The 27996-nt window shown below is 30.8% G+C and overlaps 4 protein-coding genes and 1 long non-coding RNA gene across 7 annotated transcripts; 3 read left to right on the top strand and 2 right to left on the bottom strand.

Annotated features, from left to right (window-relative positions):
- Positions 1-657: 657 nt before the first annotated feature.
- LOC126843748 (uncharacterized) lies at positions 658-1757 on the top strand. Its single transcript, XR_007686478.1, has 3 exons — positions 658-1475; positions 1542-1634; positions 1733-1757. It is a non-coding gene; the product is annotated as an uncharacterized LOC126843748 (long non-coding RNA).
- A 231-nt stretch (positions 1758-1988) lies between these two features.
- Positions 1989-9172, top strand: LOC126843745 (phosphatidylinositol 4-phosphate 5-kinase type-1 alpha-like). 3 transcript variants are annotated; one of them, XM_050581471.1, is made up of 4 exons: positions 1989-2180; positions 6117-7395; positions 7463-7716; positions 8997-9172. In XM_050581471.1, exons 1-4 carry the CDS (start codon positions 2108-2110, stop codon positions 9080-9082), a joined length of 1692 nt encoding a protein of 563 aa, XP_050437428.1. In that variant the 5' UTR covers positions 1989-2107; the 3' UTR covers positions 9083-9172. The 3 variants fall into 3 exon arrangements, with proteins under 3 accessions (XP_050437428.1, XP_050437427.1, XP_050437426.1); XM_050581470.1 differs by lacking the exon at positions 8997-9172 and adding an exon at positions 8632-8974; XM_050581469.1 differs by lacking the exon at positions 8997-9172 and having other exon boundaries at positions 7463-8974.
- Positions 9173-10285: 1113 nt separating this feature from the next.
- Positions 10286-14172, top strand: LOC126843747 (pyrroline-5-carboxylate reductase 3). Its single transcript, XM_050581473.1, has 6 exons — positions 10286-10461; positions 10554-10624; positions 10680-10859; positions 13244-13456; positions 13576-13741; positions 13931-14172. Exons 1-6 carry the CDS (start codon positions 10392-10394, stop codon positions 14044-14046), a joined length of 816 nt encoding a protein of 271 aa, XP_050437430.1. The 5' UTR covers positions 10286-10391; the 3' UTR covers positions 14047-14172.
- A 2194-nt stretch (positions 14173-16366) lies between these two features.
- LOC126843746 (uncharacterized) lies at positions 16367-18073 on the bottom strand. Its single transcript, XM_050581472.1, has 2 exons — positions 17865-18073; positions 16367-17412 (listed from the first exon to the last, which is right to left on the bottom strand). The coding sequence occupies exons 1-2, from the start codon at positions 18002-18004 to the stop codon at positions 16485-16487; spliced, it is 1068 nt and encodes a 355-aa protein (XP_050437429.1). The 5' UTR covers positions 18005-18073; the 3' UTR covers positions 16367-16484.
- Positions 18074-20576: 2503 nt separating this feature from the next.
- Positions 20577-27924, bottom strand: LOC126843355 (RRP12-like protein). The gene is made up of 21 exons (XM_050580807.1): positions 27644-27924; positions 27365-27560; positions 26673-26799; positions 26277-26477; positions 26088-26204; positions 25819-26022; positions 24896-25134; positions 24561-24822; positions 24324-24494; positions 23884-24002; positions 23673-23805; positions 23375-23614; positions 23083-23312; positions 22888-23011; positions 22535-22826; positions 22305-22459; positions 21967-22229; positions 21627-21805; positions 21159-21281; positions 20865-20930; positions 20577-20794 (listed from the first exon to the last, which is right to left on the bottom strand). The coding sequence occupies exons 1-21, from the start codon at positions 27771-27773 to the stop codon at positions 20592-20594; spliced, it is 3774 nt and encodes a 1257-aa protein (XP_050436764.1). The 5' UTR covers positions 27774-27924; the 3' UTR covers positions 20577-20591.
- Positions 27925-27996: the final 72 nt, after the last annotated feature.

The raw sequence follows: 27996 nt of genomic DNA, 5'->3' as shown, positions 1-27996 counted from the left end.
TGAAGACACATATTTATGTACGGTTTTGTTGTGATTTTGATGATGCTTGGAAGACTAGCGGATACCTTTACATTATTATTCCCATGGTTGTTTATTTTTAGTGATAAATCTCATCCGGGACCTACGTTTAAGATCACCTCATACTATGTCAGAAATACAGCTTGGGGAAAAATGAGATGGCGTTTATTAGGAATATTAAAACCAAGACACACGACAAAAGATTTACCGGTCCAATTTCTTATCAGAGAATCCTCTGCGCTATTGGGTAATTATTCAGATTAATATGTTTTTTTTTTTTTACAGGAAAGTCGCCTTAAACGTGACTGGGTAATGTGTATACGAATCACGAAGGCTGCAGAAAACGCCGTGTGAATAATTCAGATTTTTTTTTTACACGGTCAGGTAGGAGGTACTTAGCTGCCAATAATTATTATTATTGCCATACGCGCCGTGTCGAGTTGTAGGTCATTGCCGGCTGTTGTTTGGAAATTGGACGTTTCTCAAGTACTCATAATACATATTTTATTATTTATCCCCGCTAAAGCATTATTGTTATCAGCGATCAAGTCGTTCGCCGTTTCGAAACAGATAAGTAAATAAGTCCGTGGAATGTGTATTGATGTTCGTTTTTCTCACTCGACGGTCCGTACGGTCGGTATTAATTATTAGCATCGAGTAATAATTGCATGTTTGAATATATTTGACGTGTATTTGTATTTACGTTACATTAATTAGTCTAGATTAATTAAAAGTAAAATATTTAGCCAAAACCGCGGTAGTGAAGTTTTAATTAGGGTTCTTTTTTTTTTGTTTTAATAATAAATCTTAATCTATTTATGTGTGTTTTCACGTGCAACTTCGAAATGAGAAAAAGCCATTTATTCGAAAAAATGTTTTTACAATAATTTCCGACGACCCGAGTAGGGCGAGTAAATAATAATAGTATGACCATAGGCAATACCGTTGTAACACAAATGTATGCAAACATGCGCACGCAAACCTTATAACCTTTGGACGGCGACGAGCAGCCTCGAAAAATTGAAAAAACAAACCGTTCATCGATCGTCGCTAACTTCATAGACTTCGTATAATCCAATAAACCGTCTCTACCTTCAATAAAACAGTAAAGACCTCTAAATCACACTGTCTACCAGCTTCCGCTGATAATTTTTTTCTGGGGACTTTGTTATTAGTTGTTATTGTTGTTTATATAATTATTATGATTTTTTTTTTACTTTTATAATGTTGTTTTCTAGTTTTACTGAAAATCGTGTCAACGAGAAACATTCTACTAATTATTATTATCACGTATAAATGCTTTCCCGATGCATTAATTAAGGCGATATTTTTTTATTCCCGCCCTTTCCCTATTAGTTATTACATATTTTACATTCCTTAATTCCCGAACGAACCTTTGATCAAAACACCCGTAAGTCAATTCACCGCATACCTTGTTGCTATATCGAACCGAATTTGTACGATATAAATATTGTTTGCTAATGTTTATTGTGTGCGACCTTATAACCTTTGATTGTTTGTAGTCTGCCGTTGCTGAGATCTCTTGACAAACCTAATCCGCTCTTACAGGCCGTGTCCTTCAGTCACTCGAACAACTTTAAACAGTTAATTTTTAGGTTAGATTAAAATATTGTTAACCTTGATTTGAACTGGTTCATCTTGATTGCCATTAGACATTATAATAGTTGGTTATTCTGATTTTCGTATGTTCTAGGTGGTATCATTTATATGGAAAGGCCACTCGATTGGTGTGCCGAAGCCAAATCTATTATCGACAGCGAGAAATCCCTGGTGAACCATATAGAAGTATCATCCCTTAATGTAATTGATGGTATATATCTGAACATTGAAACGTTAGAAAATCGACAGTATTGTGTACTGTTGAATAGCAACGGTTTTCGTGTTGTCGCATACACTTTCAATCAGAATACAGAAGCTACTAACACTTCCTACGAAACACAATTTGCACTGTTATCAAATATTAGTGAAAATTATTGTCGGCGTTTCAATGAGCTGGTGTCTGCTAAATTGAATTCTATTGATTGGTCATGCCAATTCAAAAATAACTAGATAGTGAAGTTGTATCAAAATGGAATTGAACGACATTCGACCGGCTGTTGAGGATCAAGGCGGATCTTCAGTCAATAAGGATAAAGATAATGGTGAGTTACACATTTTTTAATATCTGATTTATACATTCATAATACTTTTCATTTCAAAATCCATCTAAATAAAGAAAATGTAATAAATGTAATAAATGTAATAACAATACAATATTTTAATATTTTTTTGGAGTATTGAGTATTCATTTAGATTTGTCATAATGATTCTTTTAGAAATTTACAAATGAACAGACAAAATAAAAAATCAAGAGTCGTTTACTCTTAAAAGTTTAAAGAATCAATTTTTATTATAAACTTTATTAACTAGGCATTAATTTAGTTTTCACAAGCTTAATATTGGCCTATGCATTTACGCGGTTTTGAACTTATATTATTTCGAAAAAGGAAACAATAAATTAGCTCGCATTAACATACTTATAGCTGTTTTAATTTTACTAAATAGTTGCTTGTTTGATACATTTTTAAATCACAGTCTAGAGTGTTGACCCCTTAACTAGCATTTTATGTTTTGAAATTTTTACAACTGAACAAGTAATTGTTACAAATTGAACTTACTGAAATTTAAAAAGAACAATGAGTGTAGAATGTAAGTAATTGCAGATCCTAGTTGTACTTTAGATCCAAAACTTGTTAACCTATACGTGGATTGTCAGAAAACACAACCTATGATAAAAACATACATTTTGCAAATTAACCCAAAAAATTGTTTTCAATGGGAACTGGTTCAGAAAACATTTTATTGACCAATGTCAGTGTGTTTGCAATGATTTGCTAGCACTACCTGATTGAACTGCTTTTAGATTCATGTTTGGATAATTTTTTATAATATGATTTAAAGTTGTTTCCTTATTTCGAAGTGTATAAAACTATTTTGCAAAATAAAAAATGATAATATGTTCTAATTATTGATGAATAATGATTATCTGTTTATCTTGTTTGATTAAAAATGACACTATATTGTATTATTCCTGTAAATAATTAATGGTCAACCTGTATGGCTCGATTAATGAGGGGTCAAACCCGATTCAATATAAACGGTTTTGAATAAAGGGAAATGACATTAAAAATGTAAAAAAATATGTGTGTATAACATGTGTGCACTTTGCTGTGTACATACATTTAAACATATAATTTTGTTTTAAAAGTATAAAAATAATTTAACTATACAAAAAATATGCAAATATAACTGTATTAAAGTTTAAATTGTATTTGTTTGTACAACAACATATGGTTGAAACCATAAAATTACTAAATGTTGTCGGCTTCGAAAACCGAAAACTTTTAATATTTCATAGAAATGCATTGCCAATTTAAAACGATTATACATAAATTGGTTTTGTTTAACTACAACAGTTGCATTAAAATTATGTTCAAGAATTTTCACGTTACTAAAGATCTGTTAGGTTAGTACAGATTTTATTATGTTTTTGGAAATGTAAACAAAAATCCTTTTCTTACATTTTTAAAAGAACTACAATTCTATTATTATTTGAAGAAAAAAATACAAAATAAAAGCAAATTTTTTTGAAAGACTATTATATTTTAGCTTCCACATATACCATACTACATATTATAAGTATATATATATATATATATATATATATATATAAACCAGTTATTGTATATTATAAACTAGGAAATACTATTAAACACGTTGTTCATGTGATCTAGAAGCCAAGGGGTATTAGTGAATTTATTTTAAATTTTACTGGGAAAATGTTTGAAAATTTATAAAACCATATCTTAACGTGTGAAATCTTCTATGCCTGCTAACAGTAATATTGACCCTTCCCACATTAACATCTTAGATGTTGATGGACACTTTTTTTGGCCAATGATTTTATCTTTTATGATACTTGCGTATTTTTGGTCGAAAAACAACTCATTCTACTTCAAACATACTGTTGCTAAGAATACTCCAATTTAAGTTTTGAAAAAACATTTGAATTGTTCATAACATTTTCAAGGCATTGACTGTGGCACAATATTAAAACTATTTTTTGTTAACTAACTAGGATTACAGTTTAAAAAAGTTAAAAATGCATTTTTTTACATTGAAATAATCAGCTGATATTTTTATGAGGTTTTTTAGTCTTTTTTCTGGTTGTGTGCCATAGTAAAAACAAAAAATGTCAAAAATTAATAATCAAGAACACATACTCCTTTCCTGTGGTAATTAAAAAATTGCATACACTATGCCCCTTAATAAATGCTAGTATAGAGACCTCTTAAGAAAAACATCCGAGTTTGACACAGGCACGTATTGGGAACTATTTTTTTTTTTTAAGGGGAGGGAGAAGTTGAACCCCTTACGAGCCCGATTTGGCAAATTCCGGAAATGCGGTTTTTCAAAATTCAAAACCAAAGTTATTTGGAAATCTGTTATTAATTAATTGAAAATGAAGTGACAGTGACAAAATTCCTAGTATTCACCTGTGAACCTTTGACCTAATCCGATAAGTCGTTTTTGTCCATAGCCAAAAATAACATGTTCTATGCGAAAAACGATTAGACTATACATAGCACAAAATAGATAGACTTACATAAAAGGTATAATGTGTTCTACATGAAGTAGGGTAAGAAGGGTTAAAGTTTGAACTTTCAAGGCCCTTTTGGCGTTGTTAACATTCTTTGGGAAAAGGACAAAAATCATTAGTGTATTTACATTTCATTGTTAAAAAACATAATGATATTAATCGTTTCAAAAGAGGTTATACACTCGATACCTCGACTACAATCGGTTTAAGTTTTCGTCGGCTTAGTAGGTCGTACTTGCTTCGATTTTATGCAAGTTTCGTGTATTTTTTTTAAATATGTCTTTTTTTCGGTTTGCTCCACTCAGTTCGGAAACAACCAAAATTGATGTCTTTGTTCCGTTATGAATAATTCGTATTGTTTTTGATCATTTCAACGAATGCCGTTTTACATAATATAATGTAAACCGACATATTAAATATAGTAGAATCTATAAACGGTGGTAAAATCTATAAGTGAACTGTGAGTTTCCGGTTGTAATGTAGGTACGTATAAGCCGTGGAAGAAAAATAGTGATTTCGCTTGTGAGGTTTTAGTAGTCCAAAATTAAAAACCGAATATTGCAATAAAAAAAAATCACGACATTTTCTATTTTTTTCGCGGCATTTACTTGTTTTCTTCTAATATTTCTATCAATTATTCGTGTACAAATGTCTTATGTCTGTCTCGCGGTATTTTAGAACTGTCCAGTATTAATAAATAATAATACCCCACGAGTAATATTAATTTATAATGATTGCTTATTTATTTTTCATCTGTTCTATTAAATATATCAACAAAGTCGGTCGAAATAAACATAGCCTTATTAAATTTTAATCTGACTATTAAACGTACAGCTGAGCAGATAATAATGTCTTTTTGGAATAATATCACATAAACTCTTATAATTGTTTCGGTTTTCTTATTGTACACTCGTGCTTTAAATTTTGCGCGACGTCGGTCCTTTTTTTAAGAAACTGCTATAATGCATTTGAACCCGCCGTTACCGCCATGAGACATTTATTTCAATACTACATTTGTTGTTTGAAATGCCCCCGGATTTCTGGTAAGGTTCTTATCGTACAATAATATTATTCCATTAATCACACAAAAACAAAACTATACTATAATATTAAAACACTATGTAGGCCTTTTAATTGTATGGCACATGTGGTAGCAAGTATTTAAATTTAAAAAAAAAACAATAACAATTATTACTGTTCATTATTATATTTTATCAACTGCAATTAGTTTAACATTTAATAATTATGTTATAATATCAATAAAATACATCTAGAATACAGTCGTTCTTATGGGAAAACGAATTCCGAACTGCGTATTATACTTGAATCACAAATGATTAAAATCATTAATTTTGTAGGTACCCGCGTTATACTAAGAAAAAAAAAATACCGTTTAAATTATCTGCCCAATATTGATTGTATTTTTGAATTGTTGCAGATGTCACCGGAGTCGAAAAAGACATTTCCATTGCAGAGCAAGATGATCTTCAAGCCAAAGAAAAAGAAAAGAAACTTGGCCACAGGCGAGTCGGAGTCGACGGTGAGATCACTTATAAGAAAATTCAAACCGGTCAAATTATGGGATCCATACAGCTTGGAATTCAACACGCGGTGGGTGGCCTAGCATCCAAGCCCGAGCGCGACTTGCTCATGCAAGATTTCATGACTGTGGAAACGACGACTTTTCCAAGCGACGGAACCAACCACACTCCGGCTCACCATTACCCTGAATTCATATTCAAGACGTACGCTCCAATCGCATTCCGTTATTTCAGAGATTTGTTTGGCATACAACCGGATGATTATTTGATATCATTTTGTAATTCACCACTCCGTGAGTTATCGAATCCTGGCGCTAGCGGCTCCATATTTTACCTCACTCGAGACGATGAATTTATAATGAAAACTGTTCAACACAAGGAAGGTGAATTTTTGCAGAAACTTCTTCCTGGATACTATATGAACTTAAACCAAAACCCGAGGACTTTATTGCCAAAATTTTTCGGTCTCTACTGTTATCAGTGCAATTCAAAGAACATAAGATTAGTAGCCATGAACAATTTATTACCTTCCAATATAAAAATGCATCAAAAATATGATCTTAAAGGTTCTACATATAAAAGAAAAGCTTCCAAAGATGAAAGACAAAAGTCTTCTCCAACGTTCAAAGATCTAGACTTCAAAGAACATCATCCGGATGGAATATTTTTGGAACCCGATACACATGCAGCTCTTTTGAAAACAATGCAGAGAGATTGTAGAGTATTAGAGAGTTTCAAAATTATGGATTACAGTCTTTTAGTCGGTGTTCACAATGTTGATCTTGCGCAGAGAGAAAAAGAAGAACGCCGTGTTGCACGATCGCGTAAATTAGTTGAAAATGACACTGATACTTTGTCGGAGACGTCTACTCTGTCTCGAACAGCTGAGGCGAATCGGCAACGACTTATGGCTCATTCTACAGCAATGGAGAGTATTCAAGCAGACACTGGAGCATCATCCGATGAGGACTCTTCTTCCCCTAGAGGCGGCATTCCTGCCAGAAGTGGTAGTGGCGACAGTTTACTGTTGTTTGTCGGAATCATCGACATATTGCAAAGTTATCGGCTGAAGAAAAAGCTTGAGCATACGTTCAAAGCCATTATACATGATGGCGATACAGTGTCTGTGCATAGACCTGATTTTTATGCTACAAGATTTCTGGACTTTATGACCAAGTATGTGAACATCACTTAAAATATGAATACAAATATCCTTAAACTAATGTCTTTATTTGTATTTCAGGTCTGTGTTTAAAAAACTTCCATGTCCTTTAAAGCGGTCACCTTCTAAGCGTCGAAGCATGTCACGTCCACGTCCGCGTGATCAGGCTGATCCCGAAGGTACTTTTTCAACATGCTCAACTCCTCCTCCAGCATTTGAAGATGCCATCCGACGTGATTTTGTATACGAAAAACGTTCTAGCATGACTCGTCTGAGACGTCCTTCTCCGGGTCTGCGCATAGATGGTCCATCAGGCTCGTCGCACGCCGGCGAGAGTAAGTCATCAACATTGAGTGTAGGATCAGGCAGCACTACATCTGGCATCGGGGGTTCAGCAGGCAGACAATCTGTGGAGGCAACGTGGACCGAAGGCACACCTAGCTATACGGAGTCATCAAGCAGTGCTGATATGGCATCAGACACTTTACAGATTGCAGTTTTAACTAATGATCTAAAGTCTTTTGAAATGACTCGTTTATAAATAATTACTACTATGATAAACTAGAAACAATATAGTCTAATCGGTACAGATGTTTTAAATAAAACGGTTCGGTGTAGTTTAAACCACGTATTTGGTTAGTCGGCATTACATTTATACTAGCTTAGGATATAACTCCATATAAGGTTTCAATAATACTATTTAGGAAATACATTTGTATTTCTTTGTGATTTGCACCAAGATAATTGTCTCACCTAACTTAGATCAGTATTTCGTTACTATTCATTGTATTTTCCATTGTATACAGTAACTTTGTATTAATTTGATAGATTTTTTGTCAATGATATAAAAATTGATGTGATTCTGAAAAAAAAAACATTGTCGATTATGAACAAAGATCTGCTTGAAAATTTTATAAAATTTCGTTTCAGACTGTGTAAAAACAATAATTAACAAAACGACTTTTTTTTTAACTATTTAGCTGCTGAGCCCCTTTTGTTGGATCTCTTTATACTAAGGTTTGACATCTATAAAATAATAATAATATTTAATTTAAAAAAAAACCCTTCTCCCCGCTTGTAATAAACATTTATATTTATAACATATTATAATAAAGCACAATGTTCTTATAAAATAAAAGCAAAACCAATTTTTTTTTTTTTTAACAATAACTGTACATGTGTTATAAAATATTATATTATATTAATAATTAAACAAAATGCCAATATTCTACATTTTAATATTGTTATAGATGATAACGATTTGGTTGAAAACCGCTTGCAGCGGATGAAAAACTTTGTGATGGCTCGTGTATTTAGGTTTCCGCAATCGGAAAATTAACTTTAGTTAAAACGATAAAAAAATTATGAACCCATGTTATTTATTATTAGTATTATTATTACTACTATTATAATGATTGCTATTATTATTAGCTATGAATACCTAATAATCTTACTATTTATAAAATAAAAACAATTTTTTCAATTTGTTTGTGTAAACCCCTACTCAGACTTAGTACTACAGTATCGATAATTTAAAAAAAATTTAAACTTTGTGAATGAACTATTAAAATATTAAATGTTTTAAAAAAAATACTTAACATTTTTTTATTTCCAGAGCACCCTGATACCTGTCACTGTTTCCTGATGTTAACTAGAAGGTGTTCTATGAGCAATTGTTGTGTACAGCGCTTGGGACGATAGAATTCGATAAAACCTTTTCTTAGTACCTGCTTAATGATGCAAACAAATTTTTTTTTCTTATCAGATATTTTATGGTTTGTTGAGTTTAATGTTAATAATATTTTTTTAAAATTATTTTATAAATTAATTCTAGTCTTTGTTTTTTGTCATTTTTAATTATTTAAAAATATTTATTATGTTAGTTGGCAATATTCTATCAACTTAATTACTATAATATGTAGTTTCGATTAAAATAATTGTTTTCAATACTAAAGTTAATTCAATACAATTCAAGTAATTTATGAATTTTAAATTAACTTTTTAAAATAAATGATTGCAATAGAAAGTACACACTTTTATTATGTTTTTATAGTTTTCTGTTAAAATAATTTAATAAGGAAAACAATATTCTTCATTTCAGTGGTCACTTATATCTTATATAGCTACAATTAAAAATATGTATTATATATAATATAACGAATTATATATTTTACATTGTTTAAGCTTCACATTATTTAGAAGCGTTACAAAGTATGAAATTAACAATTCAGAAATATCACAAAATATTAGTTTTGCGTTGTTAGGGATTATTGGAAGAAATAAAGCTTGAAGTCGGCTGCAAAATTAAAACAAAAAATTGTTTACTTTAAATTCGGGACAAGCAAAAATAAATCCTAGATGATAACTTTCGGTTTTATTATTTTAGTGACTACTTAAGAGGGTCTTTTCTAAACGAAGACGAGGCCAATATATTTTAGATACTTAACAAAATGATGCTACAAAAAGTTATTTGTGTCATTTTCGTTTATCCACTTAAATGGTCAATTATTTTGGTTTCTCTTCGGTTTTGTGCTGATCTCTGTGAATGGTTTTTGATCAGTATCTATAGGTATTACAGATGTCGACAACGGACATGGGTCCAATAGTTTGCAGCAGATTAACGCGATTGTGCTGTTGTTGTTATTGTGTTAATATTATTATTATTTTGAAATCCGAGTCCGCGTGGTAGTACTTAGCCTATTGGGTTGGTTATCGTCGTATAGAAATGTAAGTAGAGTACCTATCTGTCTGCGTACAAGTGACTGCCGTACTTAATGAACTACGTACATTCACTACTTACCTACATTTTAATATTATGTAGTGGTGTTCTTATCGAAAAACCAACCGAGTAAACACTAGTAATCTAAAAATCGATTAGAACAATCAAAGTTCAAAATAATAATGTACATACACGGTAAGTACCTATTACGTTGAATATACTACTACTGGCGTTACTCGTTCGTTATAGTTGTTTAGCGTTTAAAAAAATAACATCAATCGTCAGGAAAAAATGTTGAAAATCGGATTTTTCGGTGCCGGCAAAATGGCTCAAGCTCTGGCCAAAGGCTTTGTAGCGGCCGGTGAGTGACGCAGATTTGTAAAATTCCGTTAAATATATAACCCGACTGCAGTATACATATGTATTGTACAAATAAAATCGCTTATGTTGCAGGTCTCACCAAAGGAGAACTGATTACCGCAAGTTGTGCTCTTGGAGACACCCAGTGCATCGAGGCCTTCGAGGTGAGTATACACGGCCTTTCTCTTGTCGAATAGGAATAATTTCTCAAATTTCAAGGCGCTCGGATCGACTGTGACCTTTGACAACCGAGCGGTAGCCGAAAACGCTCAAGTGGTTTGTTTAGCCGTCAAACCGTCCGTCGTCAAGCCAGTGTTGGATCAAGCGCGTCCGGCTTTTGGATCCCAACATCTTTTGCTGTCCGTCGCCATGGGCGTCACTGTCGATCAATTGGAAAAGGTACTCCTCTAACCGTAATTGATTTACAAGATTTAAAGATTTGCTTTTTAGAAGAAAAAAAACCCTGCTACGATTTCGTGTGAAATTGAAAAGATACGTAGGTGTTAATCTTAAATTGTCGTATTTTGCAAAGACGGATAGGCCCACCGGCCACCGGGATACGGGGGAATCTGTATTTACTATACAGTATTCGCTACTCAACACCTACAAATATTATTTACAAGAGCCCAACCAACCAAATGTAATACCTTCTAGTAAATAATACTCCAATAATTTTCCACGACTAAAAAAAAAATTAAATAGAAAGATAAAGAAAAACTAAAAAGAAACAGCAATTTATTAATTATTATTATTTAACATATTATACATGAAAATGTATGCTTATATTTATGAATACAGGATTTATACAGGAATTATTTTAAAAATGATAACAATTCCCTAGGTTAAAAAAAAACAGATGTATGATTTAAATTTAAATTACACAAAAAATGTATTTCATGTGCATGATGAAATTAATATAAATGAATGAATTTTGTAAAAGGGAGCGGATCTAAGTATCCGTTGAGCCAGTCTCGTAACTGACTCAAAATATATTTTTATATATATTTTGTTACCGGCAACAAACATTTTAAATTATTAGGTACTCAAAATTGGCGATCGACCTGTTAACATTTTTGATAAATTATTTATCTTAGTTTAATAATTATTTATCTAATCTTAAGTGATCACCTTGTTACTGACTAAGTATTTTTTTTTTTAATTTAATATTGTTGTATGTATTTCAAGTTCTAACGCACTAAGCAGGTCTTGTGTAACGTTTTGGTACAATGTCTTTATATCATGTCTTTAAGCGAATTCCACTTTTGTATCACTGCTAATTAATTACAGAGAAATGGTTTCTACATGACGGTACTATCTATTTTGTACCAGGAATTCATGAGAGGAAATTTACGGGGAGGCAAAATTCGAAATCGACGGCCGACGGTCATCGAATGCGTGCAGTGCCGCCGTTTTGCCCTCTCTCGTTTCCTGAACTCCTGGTACTGTAGTCAGTTTTTTCGCCGTGTTTCTTTGGACAAGCCGTGATAATGCCACCGGACTTGTGCTTAGAATGATGGAAAATGTCTATTTTGTACCAGGAGTTCATGGGTGTAAACTTTCACGGAGACAAAATCGACGTTCGCCGGTCGTAGAATTGCATGCGGCAGCACACGCAGCGTACGGCCACAGTAAGTCCCTCGGGCGATCGTTGCCGCTCCTGGATTCCTGGTACTATATTCGGGTTATTTAGGTATTACTCCTTAGCACAAACAGTTCTCTCTTATCAGCCGAGTTTGTCCCTTATCAGCTTCTCCATATGTTTCTTTAAAAGCGCTCGCTTTATTTTCTTTCTCCCTTATTATTATTTCAGGCTAGGTTAGGTTGCAACTTGCATTCTATGTTAAAACCAATAGTTCAAAGTACTCAATTCAAATACTAGCAAAATAATTTGTATTTTCAATACATTTTTTAAAAACTGTTATTGTACGTAATTACATAATAAAAAGTTTAAAACTGTATACGTTACCACTCAAAATTCAAAAGTTGTTATCAAAAAAATTAGTTTGGGAGGGCAGTAAAAACATAATAATTTGTGGAAAATTGAGATCTCATTATATAAAAACACTACGAAAAAAACAAATTTAATTAATAATTAAACCAGTGGATATAGAGTTGCCCATGATAAAAAAATTACCCTGTATATTCTTAATTTATAGTATACAGTATAGTTTTCAACATTTTGTATAGTAATATTTTTTTCTTAACGAAACAAGAGGGTTTTCACAAAAACAGTTGCAATATAAATTAATGACAAACAAATGGAGGTATCATACATTTTTGTATTTTAATATTATACATTACAAAATCTAATATAATAAAACTATTAAGTTTAAAATGAAAGTTTAATTATCCTCTCTTACGTAGGTACTTCAATTGTCTGCATAAAGAGTGTATGTTTATGAACATTTTTTTTTAAGTATAATATATTAGAATTTGTATTGTTTTACTATGTAAACAATAACTCTATGGCTATTGCTTAGATATATTTAAAGTGATTTTTCGAAGTCCTCTTTTTTTAATTTCTACATTCACCCCTTATACAATTACAATATAAAATGTTGTAGTTTTTTTTGCGTATAATTTGAGTGTATATTAAAAAATCTACCCCAGTTTACATTTCACCAAGAACTGTTCTCAAAAATACGGTTAAAATAATTATTTCTTCTTGATCTCAAAAGGGCTAAGGGATGGGTGAACTTTTCAACCTTTGGCATTACATAAAGATATATTTAAAACATAATATTTATGCGAGTATTGCTATTACTTGTTTTTATTTTTTATAGAATTTACCAGATGGCTCCAGGGTAATGAGAGTTATGCCTAACACTCCAGCTTTAGTACAATGCGGCGCATCGGTGTACGTCCCCGGTAGTAAAGCCACTGAAGAAGATGAGAAACTCACTCGGAAGTTACTGTCATCCGTCGGTACAGCAGAACGAGTGCCTGAATACCTAATGGATCCCATAACAGCCCTTAGCGGTTCCGGGCCGGCTTATGTAAGATTTGTGAATCTTGTTTTTTGTCTATGTCAATGAGTATACTTCTATCGATTTTGGAAATCATCATCGCTTGGGGAATTTAGATTTTTAAATTTTGAGCTATACGCGGTTCCTAGGTATATGTAATCATTGAAGCACTGGCCGACGGAGCCGTCCGGATGGGCTTACCAAGGGATATGGCATATAGGTTGGCTTCACAAACTGTCTTGGGAGCGGGCACTGTCGTCCGGGACACAGGTGAACACCCAGGAAAACTCAAGGATGACGTAACCTCACCTGCAGGTACTGGCCGATTAATTTTTACGTAGAAAACGTATACATTACATTAAATCGATCACACCAAGTACTGTGAAGCGTTTACTCAGCAAAGATTAGTGCAATGCTTTACGGCCTAACTGGAAATGAATTTCACATTTTATTTTGTTAGCTACAATTAGTGCAATGTGTAATTAATTATTCCGATTACTGCAGGGTCTACGGCTGCCGGTCTTTATGCTCTTGAACGTGGAAGAATCAGACATACGATAATCAGTGCCCTCGAACAGGCCACAGAGAAATGCAGGGAAACGTCAAAAAACGTCTCATAGTATCGACCGAAACAATGTATAATATGATTTCTTATCAACACGTACGACGAACATGTTATATATTATTTCACTATTTCAGACTTTGCCTTTAAGTACCTTTAATTAAACATTACTGTGAACTAGAAAGCTATGTGTTAATTTGTAATATAATTATTTTTTATACGACTCAATAAATAATTGTTAAACATTTCAATATTAGTTTAACCGAGAGCACTATTGACGTCTTTAAAACATATTTCGGCTGCGCAGTTTGAGATTCAAATACAAATAACGGAGTACCTACAAATAAATAGAACAAAGTATTATACAAAAAAAAGCCTACTAAATTGTCAAAAACACATGTTACGATAAAATATCATTATTGTATATAGGAACGTGTTATTTGTCGAAAAGTCACTACGAAACCAACCAGCCACTGTACAGCATTAAAGCCATTTTTGTGTTAAATTTGTTTCAATTTTTAAGTATTTACAGAAGAAACAATGAATGCAAAATATATTTTTTTTTTATGCTTCGCAATGAATTACTTAGTAATTCAAATTGTAGGGAATGAACCAGGCGAAAATAAAAGAGGCCTAACTGCAGAAAAGCGAAGTGTTGGGGACAACAAAGGACAACAGAAAATAATCCCGACCCCTCGAGAAATGCAAATTGACAGAAATAACAATTTGGTAATTTTATCTTTGTGTTAAAAGCAAACTTATGTAATAGGCAACTAGCTCTGTTAAATTTATCTTTGGTTGGTTAAAAAAAAAATGTTTTCGTATCATGTATACCTGTTACAGTATAACAAAAAAGTGGCTAGTACCTATGATAAAAAAAAAACAGAATTCCCTACATTTTCATTATCGGGATAAATTTGTCATGCAGTGAAAAATAAATCTATTTAGAACATAAGCTGAATTAGGTTTAAATAACTGTATTACCTATTAGTAATCACAACAGATCTGTTTCAATGTGTATAAGCCCTAGCACGTAACATTTTTAAGTCAGCTGGTAATTATTTAAAAATTATTTTTTTCACTTTACAAATACTTAATATTAAGATTTTAGTTCAAAATGTTGAATTTATTTTACAAATTTTTGTTAACGATTATTACGCTTTAATTGACATACTTTTTAAGATACCTATTATGTTATATTTAACCTAGAAATTTTAAATGACACGTTTCTACATTTTTTAGACTATAGAATACTTTTATAAATATTGCAAAAATATTAATGGAGGTAAAATTACTGTCGATAATATCAAGAAGCTTTACCCACCAAATATGGATTACATAGAATTCAAAAAAGACGAAGTTGCAGAAATTAACCTAAGTAATCATGAAAGTTTACTATCTTTATTGTGCAATATTTTTATTTTGCTTCAATGCGATTTTTGAGGCTGTTGGTTTTAGGAGGTTCATGTTTTCATTCTCACTTACCAAAAGTAAAATGTATAACATTTTTCACAATTTTTTTTTTTTTAATATCTAAATATTTATTATCAAATAAACTTTGATCTAAGTGGTCCGGAAAATGTAAAATCATTGATTATGTATACTATGGTAAAATGTAGAAAAAAATTACTCTTGTCAACATTTTAATATGGTCCTTATCTTTTTCGCTGTATACCATAGTATTATTCATTTTATTCTACATTTGTTGTAGTTATAAATAATAAGTTATAACAAATGTAAATTTTAGCTTCATAACTAGTATGAGTGTGACATTTTCACTTGTAGATCGCAAAGGAAATAACTTTTAGCTTATTACCCTGGTATAGTACGTAGTATTTTTTTTTCTGGGCAACTAGTGTTTATATTCTAACGATGTATGTATACTATTAATTTTTGTTCTATTTTAGAGGGCATAAATTTAAACCAATTTGGGAACATCATCAGAAAAATTTGCAATAAAGAGAAGATAACTGTTAGACGCTTTATTGGTGATTGTTTAAAGATATACCATTTTTAGAATTACACCATAATATATTAAATATGTAGTCTAGTTATTGTATACATTGTTCATATAAACCAATGGAACAAGAATAGAGTAAGATGCAAATCACGAGGGTAGATGTAAGCATACTATTTTGGATTTATAGAGGTCCTACACGAGTAATTCAGTACACAGGAAAAAAATTAATTGTGTCTACAGACACAAAAAAAAAACACCATTATAAAAGTTATCGCATCAAGTCTAAAATTTTATAAGGGTTTTTTAAAAGAATAACAATATTTTTACTTTAATTAGGATGTCAGAGCTTGATGTCACAATAGGTACAAATAGCAATATAATTTACAGAAATAAATTTAAATTAAAAAAATACTCTATCGACAAGTTAAAAATCTTATATTTATAGTTTAATAAAAAATTAATATCATTAATAAATTTGTCATTAGCCTTACCACATTGTGGAAAAGGAAATTAAAATATTATTACAATTATGTCAATTACATTTGTGATTGTACAAGCATATTTATACCCTGTATACAACTAAACACACGTTCCTCAACTATACTCAAACTTTCTGTTTTTACCATTGTGCAGTTTGTAAAACAACCAATATTGTTTGGATGGATTTGTTTAAGTTGTTCGTTTGGCCAAAAAATGCAATCTTTTGTTTTACTGACTAAAGAATCAAGAATATCGTGAAATATTTGTGAAACAGTAGCACATTCGAGATTTAAGAGCACACTAATCCATCGATCAGGGTCCGTTGATGAATTTGTTAAACCCATTTTGATTGTAATAAGAAAAATCATTAGCCTGTTTTCTTTGGTTATTGTATTACAAAAAGAAAAACAATTGGGTATATAGGAAAGTAGCAGGTTAAATACTTTAAAAGTAGTGCCGGTCAAGTCTTTTAATTGTGATTCGAGTTTTATCGAATGAAAATCAAGAAACGAGCCATTGTTTAAACTTGTTACATTAGGACCACATGCAGCATCTTTGGATTTAGTCTTGGATGTTTTAAAAATATTACAAGATATTGGAATGTTTGCCTGTGTGCCAACATTATTATTGGATTTATTAAAATTACATTCAAATATAAACTCTTTAGCGTCACTGAAGTCGAACAGAACTTGTGATACAACAGTACGACATAAATCAGCGGTTTGACACGAAAAAGTCTCTAAAATTTTTATACCTACAGGTTCACTAGTATTTAACATAGATTTTACATTTTTTTGACGCTTCATTTTTCGCTCGTACCTGGCGATCTGCTGTTGAGCGTCAACAATTTGTTGTTTGTTATTTCCAGGGAACACTGTTGGTATATATGATGGACTGTCGGGATGTTTTGAACGTTGGTTGCCAACAAAGTGTTCGCTGCAAATGACAGTATATGATTTTGGATACCACAATTGACCGTCTTTGCTAGAAATATTATTGAAATATTAAATTAGTAAATGCAAGATAAAATTTCTAGATTTTTTTTTGTTGATCATTTTTTATTTGAAGGGCTGCGGGGAAAAAAGATCAATGTCACTTTTCTTTCATTCTGAGAAAATCATATTTTTAATTTCAAAACATAATACATTTTGCCTAAACTTCCGACGGTCATTACTCTCGACTAATTTGTTTTTTCCCTGGTTTGAGCGCATAAAAGATACAATACGTCAATACAAATAATTTGAAACCAAAATCTCATTTTCAAAAAAAAAATTGACATTGATATTTTTTCCACGCAGCCCTTCATTTAAAAAAAATGTACTTTTCCGACACCTTTATTACAAAACTATTTATTGTAATCAAAAGAAATAATATTAATGGTGTCTAATAAAGTAAATTTATACTGTTTATTAACAATTTTAATTTGATCAACTTACGCTGCTCTATTAACAGCTGTAACCCATTTTTGTTTTAATTCTCGTTCGTGAGGTCTGTTTGGAAAATTATAAAACTTTACATTTGATGTGTTTTTGTAATTGTTGTTGCATCTTACAACACAGCACGACTTCTTGCTCATTTTAACAAAAATTTACTAGTACTATTAAAGTATTTACTATTTACTAAAAAATATAATCAATTATCAACTTGTGTTATCAATGTTTACAATATGATACCCCGTTTTTCTCATAACTCATAAGAATAAACAGCCCCCGAAAAAAACGGCGGCATAACATTTGTGGACTTTCTCAGGTCAACCTATTAGTAGGTACAATTCAATGCCTTTAATATTTAAAATAAAGTGTAATTATACAATAAAACTAGGAATCCAGAAACAGCTGTTCCAGAAATATACTTTACATATTTTAAATATGAATAACTAACTTCTAGTTCTTTCATTATATAATTCGCACGCAATACTTTTTTTTTTTGAACGTATATTCAAATCCAAATCTATTCGTAAATCCAAATGTCTATTTGTAACATGAAAAAATAAGTCATTGCAAATGTACGCATAATATTATGTACGTTTTGTACATCGTCACACTGTGGAAAAATAATTTTATTAAATTGGTTTTTAAAAACGAATTTTGGCTATAGATTTTTGTCTGAATGAAGTCTTCACAATATTTTCATGGCATCGATCATGCCACGATTATGAAAATAATTTTAAAGTTATTATACCAGTTATATTATAGTAGTAAGTGTAATCTTTTCTGCGTCAAAACACTGAAATTAATTTTTGTTAATTATTTATTTCAGTTAAAAAAAAAAGTTTAAAATCACAATTTTTTATATTGAAATAATAAATTATCTGAAAATAATTTCAAAACTGTGCCATGGTCGATGCCTTGAAAATGTTATGAAAAACTCTAATATATATTTTCAAAACTTAAATCGGAGTTTTCTTAGAAAAAGTACGTTTAAAGTAGAATCAGTTGTTTTCGACCAGAAATACGCAAATGTAGAGGCCCCTTAATAGATAGGCAACCTAACCTACACAAAAATTAAACAATCCGGGGAGAATAATACAGTTAAGCAATAGTCGTAATTCACTTAACAGTAAACTAGTTGTTGCTTTCGAGTAACGAATGAAATTATAATAATAATAACGTTACCAATAAAGAAAGGTTAATTATTATAATAATAATTAACAGAAACAATACAATATTTTAATGGAATAATTAGTCATAACTTCGGGTATTAGATACGAGCAATATTATAGATATAAACAATAATTATTGTACTCATTCTGTATATATTTTTCTAAACAATTTATTTTGTTTATCATACTTATAAATAATTTTCTTAGCAACGGACAAAAGATACAATCGCCTAACCGATAAATAAACAGTAGGCGTTAGTTTTAATTTTTTGTCAACTCAAACAATTTTCCTCCTGACAAAATTTAGTAATTTCTTGAGGAATTTCTTTTGTTTATATGTGATTTTTTTAATAAAAAACATTCATTAAGAGGATTTTGTTTGCCGAGACGACAAACTCATGAAAAACGCGGCTTTTGGGAGAGCATTCTTCAACTACAGGTAATTTAAATGTATGTTTATATTATTATTATTTATATAGTATAAAAAGAGTAAAATTTAGGAAAATATTAAAACTTAATTACTTACATACATAAAATTAACTGATATTTTTAAATAATCATTTATATCTACAACAATACCTTACTATAGAAACATTTTAAATTGGTTTGGCGTTAAACAGTTTGTGCCTGAACTATCTCTCCAGTAATAACAAATAGGTATTATTTTTTTTATAGACATTAAAAACATTTTGTTTTATACTGTTGTACAATGTTTTTTTGTTTGACATAATATCAAGTTTTTGTACATTCTTTACTTCTTAAAAATGGGCGGAGTGGCATCCAATTCCATTTAGACCTCCAGTCCAAAAACATATAAGGAAGGAAACCCTGACAGAAAATCAGTGGAATATAGAATTATGAATAGTAGCAATAAAGAAGTAAGAGTGTCTGGAGCCCTCCTAACGGGAGGGGTCGGACCCCAAGAAACGGCAGTTACGCCAATTCTAAGAGCAAGAAAAATAAGTTTCTATCAATCAACATTTTCTAATACAATTATATACTAACCCAAAATTCACAGGGATGTTAATAAACAATTTTGTTGGGAATATTTGGATTTATCTAAGTTACTATCCGTCAACTGGACAAGTTATCAGATTTTCAGATTTAAATTTGATTTACCTAAATGAAACAATAAAATTATTACTTTTAATATTCGTCATAAATTTAGGCACACACATTTAGTAACGGTATACTTATTTTTAATCACGTACACATAATAAAACATACGTATTATTCTTTGCAAGGTATTAAAATGTTCTAAGATAATGCAATGTGTAAAAGGCCATTGACGATAAGGCACACTGGACAATTGCGGCATGGTGGTTTTCATGTTCTTGAACGTGGAAGAATCAGACATATACGATAATCAGTACCCTAGTACAATACAGATAACGCTTTTAAGTCCTGCGACACATATTACTATCGGTCGCTTTGCTGTTTTTTTCTTTCAATATTAGGTGTAACTGTGACTTAGTTGATTATTAATAATAAACAAATACTCAAAAAAGAGAAAAAACATGTTATAATTTTTTAAAGTTGTTATTGTTTTAATTAAAACTATTTACTTGTTTTTTTTATTTACATTTTTTTTTTTTTTTGATTCTCCAAAGTTACTTAAATTAGTGTAAGAAAACGGTCGTACGCTTCCTTTTTGTTTCTTCCCTTTAGTTTTATTGTTAACTCGTGGACTATTTTTTAACCTTTTTACTTCTTTTCCGTTCCTTTTATTTTTCGACAACGGCCGATGTATTCCTTTGCCTCCGGCTGAAATACAAAAAAATATTATTGTCAGACATAATACATTTTATTAACATTAATTTTTATTTATTCTTACGGGTATATTTAGGTTTATTTTTTGATGTTACATCTTCGTCACTGGAATACTCCTCTTTGTCAACTTCTGTAAAAATGTGAAAGTAAATGGCTGTTATTTTTTATTAATAAAGGCTATATATATATATATATATAAAAAAAATGGCTATGTTATTAATATTATTACTATTTTTTTAATCATAACTCAATTTTATAAACTAAAATTTCATAAATAATTTTTTGAAATAATGATCAGGTTATTGTAAGTCATTGAAATGTAATATTTTGTACTATCAAATTAACAATTTTAATTTACCCATTTTTGGTGTTTGAGTAGATGGTTCGTCAACAATGATCAAGCGACCATCAGGTGCTATTTTCACTTCATCGTCTTTTCTATACACGTTTCTTCCATCTTCTTTATTCGTTGGTTTTGAATCTGTAAAAACAATTATAATTTAGACATAATATACCACCAGAGGTTAACATTACCAAGCAATCCGCTGCCTTATTTATTATTTACCGGAAAACAACTAATCATTAGAAAATGTAAAATATAATTATTTTTTATATGACTCAATAAATAATTGTTAAACATTTAATTAAAATAAAAAGGCGCAGTAAAAAAAAATTTGAGAATTTGGAGGAAATATTATTAGTTTATCCTAAAGCACAATTGTCATCTTTTTAAAAATATTTTGCTAACACAGTTCAAGAATCAAATTTATCTACACTATCATTCCCACTTCAATATTTCTGATGAAATTAAAAATACATAACATACGTAAGATATTCCTGTTTGTCGTTGCTTCCGTAAAGTCTAATATATCATCTTCGCTTTCATGCAAATAGTTTTCAGCCATTTTCTTTTTCTTTCCAGTATCTTTGCGTTTTTGTTTTCTATCATTGTTAGTTTCTAATAGATCATCATCTTCTTCACATTCTGCCAATATCTCTTCAAAGCTAATCAAGTTAAAAAATCAAAATTAGCAATTATTAATATGATACTATTACGGATGCTGCTTGCGTAATATAGTTAATGATGTGTACTACAAAAACAAAATACGTAACTAAAGGCGTTTTTATATCTTTAACGTCAATTTTCTCTGTAATTATATACATACGTTTTAGGTTTGGTTTTGAGACTGAAATCGGTTTCAGTTTTACTATCCTTCTTTTCTTTAGCGTGACTTTCCTTCTTTCTCTTTAAACGTCCTGACTCTTTGTTCATTGCACGTAAACGCACCAATGTTTGGTTGTCGTTGTGTGGTACAAATTTAATAATAAGTTGGATATCAAATTTGCGGAGTAATCTTTGATAAATATTTTTACTTTCTTGTCGGAATTTTCGTTTACAATCGTCTGTCATTTTCGACAGAGCTCCCACCTAAAAGTGCAATAAATCAAAATGTTCAATTATTGAAAAAAGAAAAAGAGTACTCTATTAGCGCTAATTACGTACTATTGAAGAGAGGTGAGGCAATAAGTCATTTGAATACGACGCTATAATCACTTTGAAAAAACTAAGAGCCGAACTGACCACTTCTCTGGTTCCGGTCGTAACAAGTAAACAAATATTACTTATTGTGACTTCTAATTGATTCGAGCTAATCGCATCTAAGCACCACAAATACAATTAAATTAATTGAACCATACATAAACCATAGCAGGTAAATTTAAATATGATCATACTTTTATGGTTATGCAGAACGGACGCTACGGCCAGAACTGTACAGCTTATCATGGGAATGGAACCTGCCAATCCAGCTGTTAACGCGTTCAAAAAGTTGTCTATTCCATTTTCAATACTAACAGCTCTGGTAGCCATTTTGTTTATTAATTGAAAAGCACATTCACGACAACGTTTGTTTACATTGGAGCCTTTACAACAAAGGACCGCTTCTGGCAAATGAGCTAAAATATTTTGCATCAAACCTTCTTCATCGATACGATCCAGAAGATTGGATAAACAACGTAATCGAGGCTGAAAAATAGTTTTATACATTTTTTAGAAAAGATCTAAATATTTTGTTAAACGTGCATACTCCTCGGCTGGTTGCAGCAGCGCTTTGAGCCGTTGACAGTATGAAGTTACGTATATTTTCCATGTTTTTTCTGATAAAACGATCACAAGTGGGAGTTTGCGATGCACTGATTTCTTCCAAAATTCTAGACATAAAAAATTATTGAAATAGAGCAATTGTAATGACTGTTTGAAATGCAGCAGCTAAAATGCCTACCTAAATAATTTTTTTTCTTCTTTAAAGTTTTTCAGTTGTTTAGCTTTTGATATTCTGGAGTCGAAAAATGATTTTAATGTTTTCACAGGCTGGTAAGGAACCAATACTCTCACTATATCAAGAATGCTTTCCAACACTTCGGTTTCTGCGTTTTTCGAATCGTCCAACATACCACAACACTTGGTGAACAATTGTTCTTTTAACACGTTGTCGGCCAATGTTAGATACACCTAAAATAATAAAAATTGAAATAAATACTTTGTTACAATATTATAAACAAAATTATAATTACTTTGATCGTTTCCAGCGCAGAAACCTTTGTGGCTTGTTCGTCAGTGCCGCGTGCAGGATTTGTATACAAATTCAGACATATTGGTAAAAAGTTTTTAGCAAAATAACCAAGTTGAAGTTTGTCGTCAGGCGAAGAGTCTTCTTTAGACGCCGAATCTATAAGTCTTCTTAAAGATATAAGGATTGTGTCTCTCAATCCTTTACGAGAACTCAAAATTGTACCCATTGTTTTTGCAATATTCTACAGCATAAAATACAATTACTATGATGGCCAAAAAAATGATCGTTATAAATCTTACCCGAAACGATTGCGCTATATCAGATGGATTTGCACAAAAACTAACCAACAAAGACCAGATTTGTGATTCGAGGAGATCATAACTAATGCCGGCAACTTTATCGTTGGCTCTTAACGCATTTTCATACAATTCACTAAAAAAAATATAATAAGGAATTTATGACAAAATTTAAAAATAATAATGTTTCCATTCGCCGAGCATGTTTACTTACCGACATTTAAGCGCTAATGGCAAAAAATGATCAGCAAAACATTTTAAAGTGGAGTTGGATATACCATCTTTTAAAACAGGTAACAACCAACTGCGTTTGAATTCTCCAACGTCATCAACCTAAATTTAAGGTTTAATTAAATTTCACAATAATAATAAAGATACTGTTGGTAATAATGATTGATTGATTATTGTAGAATAATAAAATGAATTTGGATTTTTCCTAGTAATGCAAAGAATTGAAAATTTTTATTCGAAAATATACTTAAAAATATGGTATTTTTTATGTCTCATTTATTTAATTTTTTCTCTTCTACCAACTTGATAGATTTTTTTTTCTTTTTACTTCATAAGTTTTAGATTTTTCTTATTATTTAAAATACAAAAAAATGTATACAAAATAATGAAATATTTCTAAATGTCAATGATTTACTATTATACCTTTAAGGGAACTACTTTTTCACAAATTATATGCTCAGGACCTATAAATTTAATAGCAGCTCCTATGGTCATTTCCAGTTCGTTGACAAATGTTATTTCATTTGAGTCTCTGAGTTGGCCTAATGACTTCACACAGTCTAAAAATATATGTGGAGCTTGTTTACCATAAGCCTGAAAAAAAATTCAAATAATTATTACATCACATTTTATATTTACATGATCGTTTATCTATTTTACTTTAAAAAATGTAGATATTGTATGTAAAACTTGAGGACAAGCATTTTTATACTGATACGACAAACACTGTGTGACTAAATTAAATAAGTCAGCAATTGCTGGATTATAATTTAAATCCGTGGCCTGTCCTATGCATTCTTCGATAAGCGTTCGCAGTGTACATCCGGCGGCTCTTAATGATTCTGGGCTTCCGCCAACCCATAGTTCAATACACACTCTGAACATTTTTTTAAGATTAGAAATGCACAGTGGTAAATCGCTCCTGCAAATAAATCAATTTACAATTTGGTATATTTTTATATTATTTACACTATTTGTTTTAAATATCAATTTACTTTGAGAGACATATATATGCTTCTTGTTGTACGGCCAACCAAGCTAAAGTCGGTTGAGTATCAACTGGCGTGGGTCGGTAGTCAAAAAGCGCTGTTAACAATTTAGCATTTAATGTCGATGAAAGATTATGCTCTGGTGAAGGGTAAGAAACAAATAGTCCGTGAAACACTTGAAAACCACAAGACAGTAACAATGGATGATTTAACGTCATCAATTTTAAAACTTCTTCGCAAAGAGGCTGAAAACAAGTCAATATAGAATAATAGTTACTAATAAATATTTCAATTGAGATTAATTTCAATGCTATATTTAGGGTTTAAGGATTAATAGTGTTTAATTGGAGACACAATGACCGCCTAAAGAAGTAACGTAGTTGGATCATGTTCAAGGGACATATTTTTTTTACTTCTAAATACCTCAACTTGTAATTTAAAAAAAATTAACATACAAAAAACTTTTATATATTATAGATATATTAAAAAAAAAAAAAATAGGAACTTTTTATGGTATAAATGCACCTTACAAGACCTTTATAACATTTTTGTTTAATCAACTAACATTTAAAAGGGGTCAGATTTAGCATCTTGTATTTATTTATTGGTTATAGGCAAGAACTTAATTTAACTTGACTTTATTAATCAAATAAAAATAAATTGGTAAAGTTAACATTTCCAAATTTGTTTGAACTTTTTAATATGTTTATTTTGACAAAATGGTAAAATACACTCTCCATTCTTATTACGTTTTCGAGAATAAAATGAATTACGATAATAAAAAAATTAATTATGTTAACAAGAAAACAAATTTTTGTTAATAACGGTCAAAGTAAATTTGTGTAGTGATAGTCAATTTAAAATATTTATGAGTTATTTAAACCTTATTTATTGTGAACGATAAAAAATAAATCATAAAATTGACATACTTTAAGTTCTTTTTTTGGAAAAACGGGCATTAGTTCTTTTAGTAATGTCAAAACATGAAGAATAGTAGTTATACTATTAGTCGCTGTGCCGACCGACGTTAATATTTGTGTACAATGTGATGCTGTATATCCAGACATTGGATGGATTGAGTCTTTATTGCTTTTCAGTATAGCACAAACAGCGTGTTGTGCTGCCTTTCGAATCTGTAATTATTTGATAAAATTTAAGTCGCTGTTATTTGATGGAACAAAATATTATATATGCTTACTTTAGGTTTGGGATGTATGATAAAATTTAAAATTGCATCATATACTTGTATTGTAGAGCTATGCGACCAAACAATTTTTTCTTGAGTACGAAGTAACAACGATAAGCAACTAAACATCTAAAATGACATTAAGTTTTGGTTTTAGATAAACGAGCGAGTAAAAAATAAAAATTGAATAATTAGACAAACCGATTTTAACAAATTGTTGTTGTCGGATTCAGCAAATTTGCCGAGTATTGTAATTAACGTTTGAGCGGTAGTTCCAAACTTGGCGCAAAGTACTTCCTTGGGTACACATTTCATACCCATGCTCAACAATGTAACCATGGCCGTGATACTATCTTCACAATCATCTTGCGCGTTACTCAACGTCGTTTGTAGAGTAGTGATCTAATTAAATAATTACGAAAAATATAATTAAATACCTAATTAATTCTTTCGTAAATTAGAAATTAATCTATAGTCTATTGAGAATATGACACTATCAAAATCTACTCGGTGACAATTTATCACTTAAATGACTAGCCATACTTGGTTAAATGAGAGCTCATTATAGTTTTATTTTTAATACAATTTAAAACTTACAAGCGCAGCAAAATATTCAGTAGAAGACTCTTTACCACCATTATCCTTGATGACTTCAGTGAGGGCTGCTAGTATAGCTAACATTTCTTTATGTAAAAACGAATTTGAACTGAAGTTTTTCAATAATCTGTTAATAAAACACAGACATAGGCTTTATTTAATTTCTATGAAAAATTATTAAAATATTGTTGTTGTACAACACATTAAAAATATTAGAACACAAGCGAATTAGTCTCCATTAATTATCATCATAAACAGCTAAGGTCCTCTTATAGGTCGATTGCAGCCACGCTACAATATTTCATCATCTTTCTTTCTCAAACTTGATTTCCAATTGTGTCCCTTCAAACACTTTCTCGGGATCTTTTACCACAAAGTCTTAACCTCATAATGAGATTTTAAGTTTCCTACGGGAAAACCAACAAACCATAACCATAGCGATCTTTTACAGAACTCTGCGCTTTGTTTACTTTCATACTGTTCCGAATTTTTAAAAATGTTATAAGGCAATACATTATTCTTATCAAGTTACTTTATATTCTCCCCTCAATTATCAACAGTAAATAAATAAGATAATAATAAGATAAGATAATAATTGTAGTCACTTTAAAAGTGTGTTTTTAACAGTTTAGAAGAAAAGTAATATCTTTTCAATATTTTGAAAATACTACTTCTTGGGAGTGATAAATCACCTGTTAAATGATGGATTTGTACATGAGCTCCAATCTGAAGCAAACGTTTCAAACGTCTTATAAGTTGCACCTGACGCGCTTGTTTGGGACATCGCATCATCAGGTTTAAACCCATTTAAGCCATTTGTAATGCTGTTGTGTTGTTTAAGAGTGTTTTCAGTCAACAGGCTCTTCCCATCACCTAAATGATTTGAACCTTTAGAGGAAAAATATTGATGTTTATTTTAATGTTTATAATTAGAAAACGGACTGATATAACATAGTAATTAGTATACACACCGAACATTGGTTTGCAGAAGTTCGTTTGAGCTTGTGAGCGAAACTTTTTGGTTTCTGGATTTGTTACCGAGCTTTGTCCTTTTTGCCATCGTTTGCCCTTAGATTTCAACTTTTTGCGAAACTTCCCCATTATAACAATCAACTGAAGTTAAAACGATTTATAGATTCTTTGTAATACTAGTTAAAATAAATAACACGAAATTCGTTTCGTGCCTAACGAGTAACAACTAAAATTTCACGAGTTTTGCGTTTAGTCGATATAGACAGTAGACTATAGTCACGTGTATGTTATCAAAATGTATTGCCAATCGTTATCAACAAAAATATTATCGTCCCATTGGCCAAATTTTGTT

This window comes from Adelges cooleyi, unplaced genomic scaffold (genome assembly GCF_023614345.1).
Source record: "Adelges cooleyi isolate 19-005CV unplaced genomic scaffold, UGA_ACOO_1.1 ACOO_flye_CR_arks_rails_tigmint_CR_PRNA_574, whole genome shotgun sequence".
Taxonomy (NCBI): Eukaryota; Metazoa; Arthropoda; class Insecta; order Hemiptera; family Adelgidae; genus Adelges; species Adelges cooleyi.
This window is presented reverse-complemented; position numbering and strand designations above follow the sequence as displayed.

Excerpts from the sequence above, each read along its gene's own strand:
- LOC126843745 (XM_050581469.1), top strand. The coding sequence starts at position 2,108 with ATGGAATTGAACGACATTCGACCGGCTGTTGAGGATCAAGGCGGATCT. Across the intron at positions 2,181-6,116 it reads CAATAAGGATAAAGATAATG|ATGTCACCGGAGTCGAAAAA; the intron begins GTGAGTTACACA and ends GAATTGTTGCAG. Across the intron at positions 7,396-7,462 it reads TTTCTGGACTTTATGACCAA|GTCTGTGTTTAAAAAACTTC; the intron begins GTATGTGAACAT and ends TTTGTATTTCAG.
- LOC126843747 (XM_050581473.1), top strand. The coding sequence starts at position 10,392 with ATGTTGAAAATCGGATTTTTCGGTGCCGGCAAAATGGCTCAAGCTCTG. Across the intron at positions 13,457-13,575 it reads GCGGTTCCGGGCCGGCTTAT|GTATATGTAATCATTGAAGC; the intron begins GTAAGATTTGTG and ends CGCGGTTCCTAG. Across the intron at positions 13,742-13,930 it reads TGACGTAACCTCACCTGCAG|GGTCTACGGCTGCCGGTCTT; the intron begins GTACTGGCCGAT and ends CGATTACTGCAG.
- LOC126843746 (XM_050581472.1), bottom strand. The coding sequence starts at position 18,004 with ATGAGCAAGAAGTCGTGCTGTGTTGTAAGATGCAACAACAATTACAAA. Across the intron at positions 17,413-17,864 it reads ACAGCTGTTAATAGAGCAGC|CAAAGACGGTCAATTGTGGT; the intron begins GTAAGTTGATCA and ends TAATATTTCTAG.
- LOC126843355 (XM_050580807.1), bottom strand. The coding sequence starts at position 27,773 with ATGGGGAAGTTTCGCAAAAAGTTGAAATCTAAGGGCAAACGATGGCAA. Across the intron at positions 23,313-23,374 it reads CTGCGCTGGAAACGATCAAA|GTGTATCTAACATTGGCCGA; the intron begins GTAATTATAATT and ends TTATTATTTTAG. Across the intron at positions 21,282-21,626 it reads GACAAACAGGAATATCTTAC|ATTCAAAACCAACGAATAAA; the intron begins GTATGTTATGTA and ends TTGTTTTTACAG.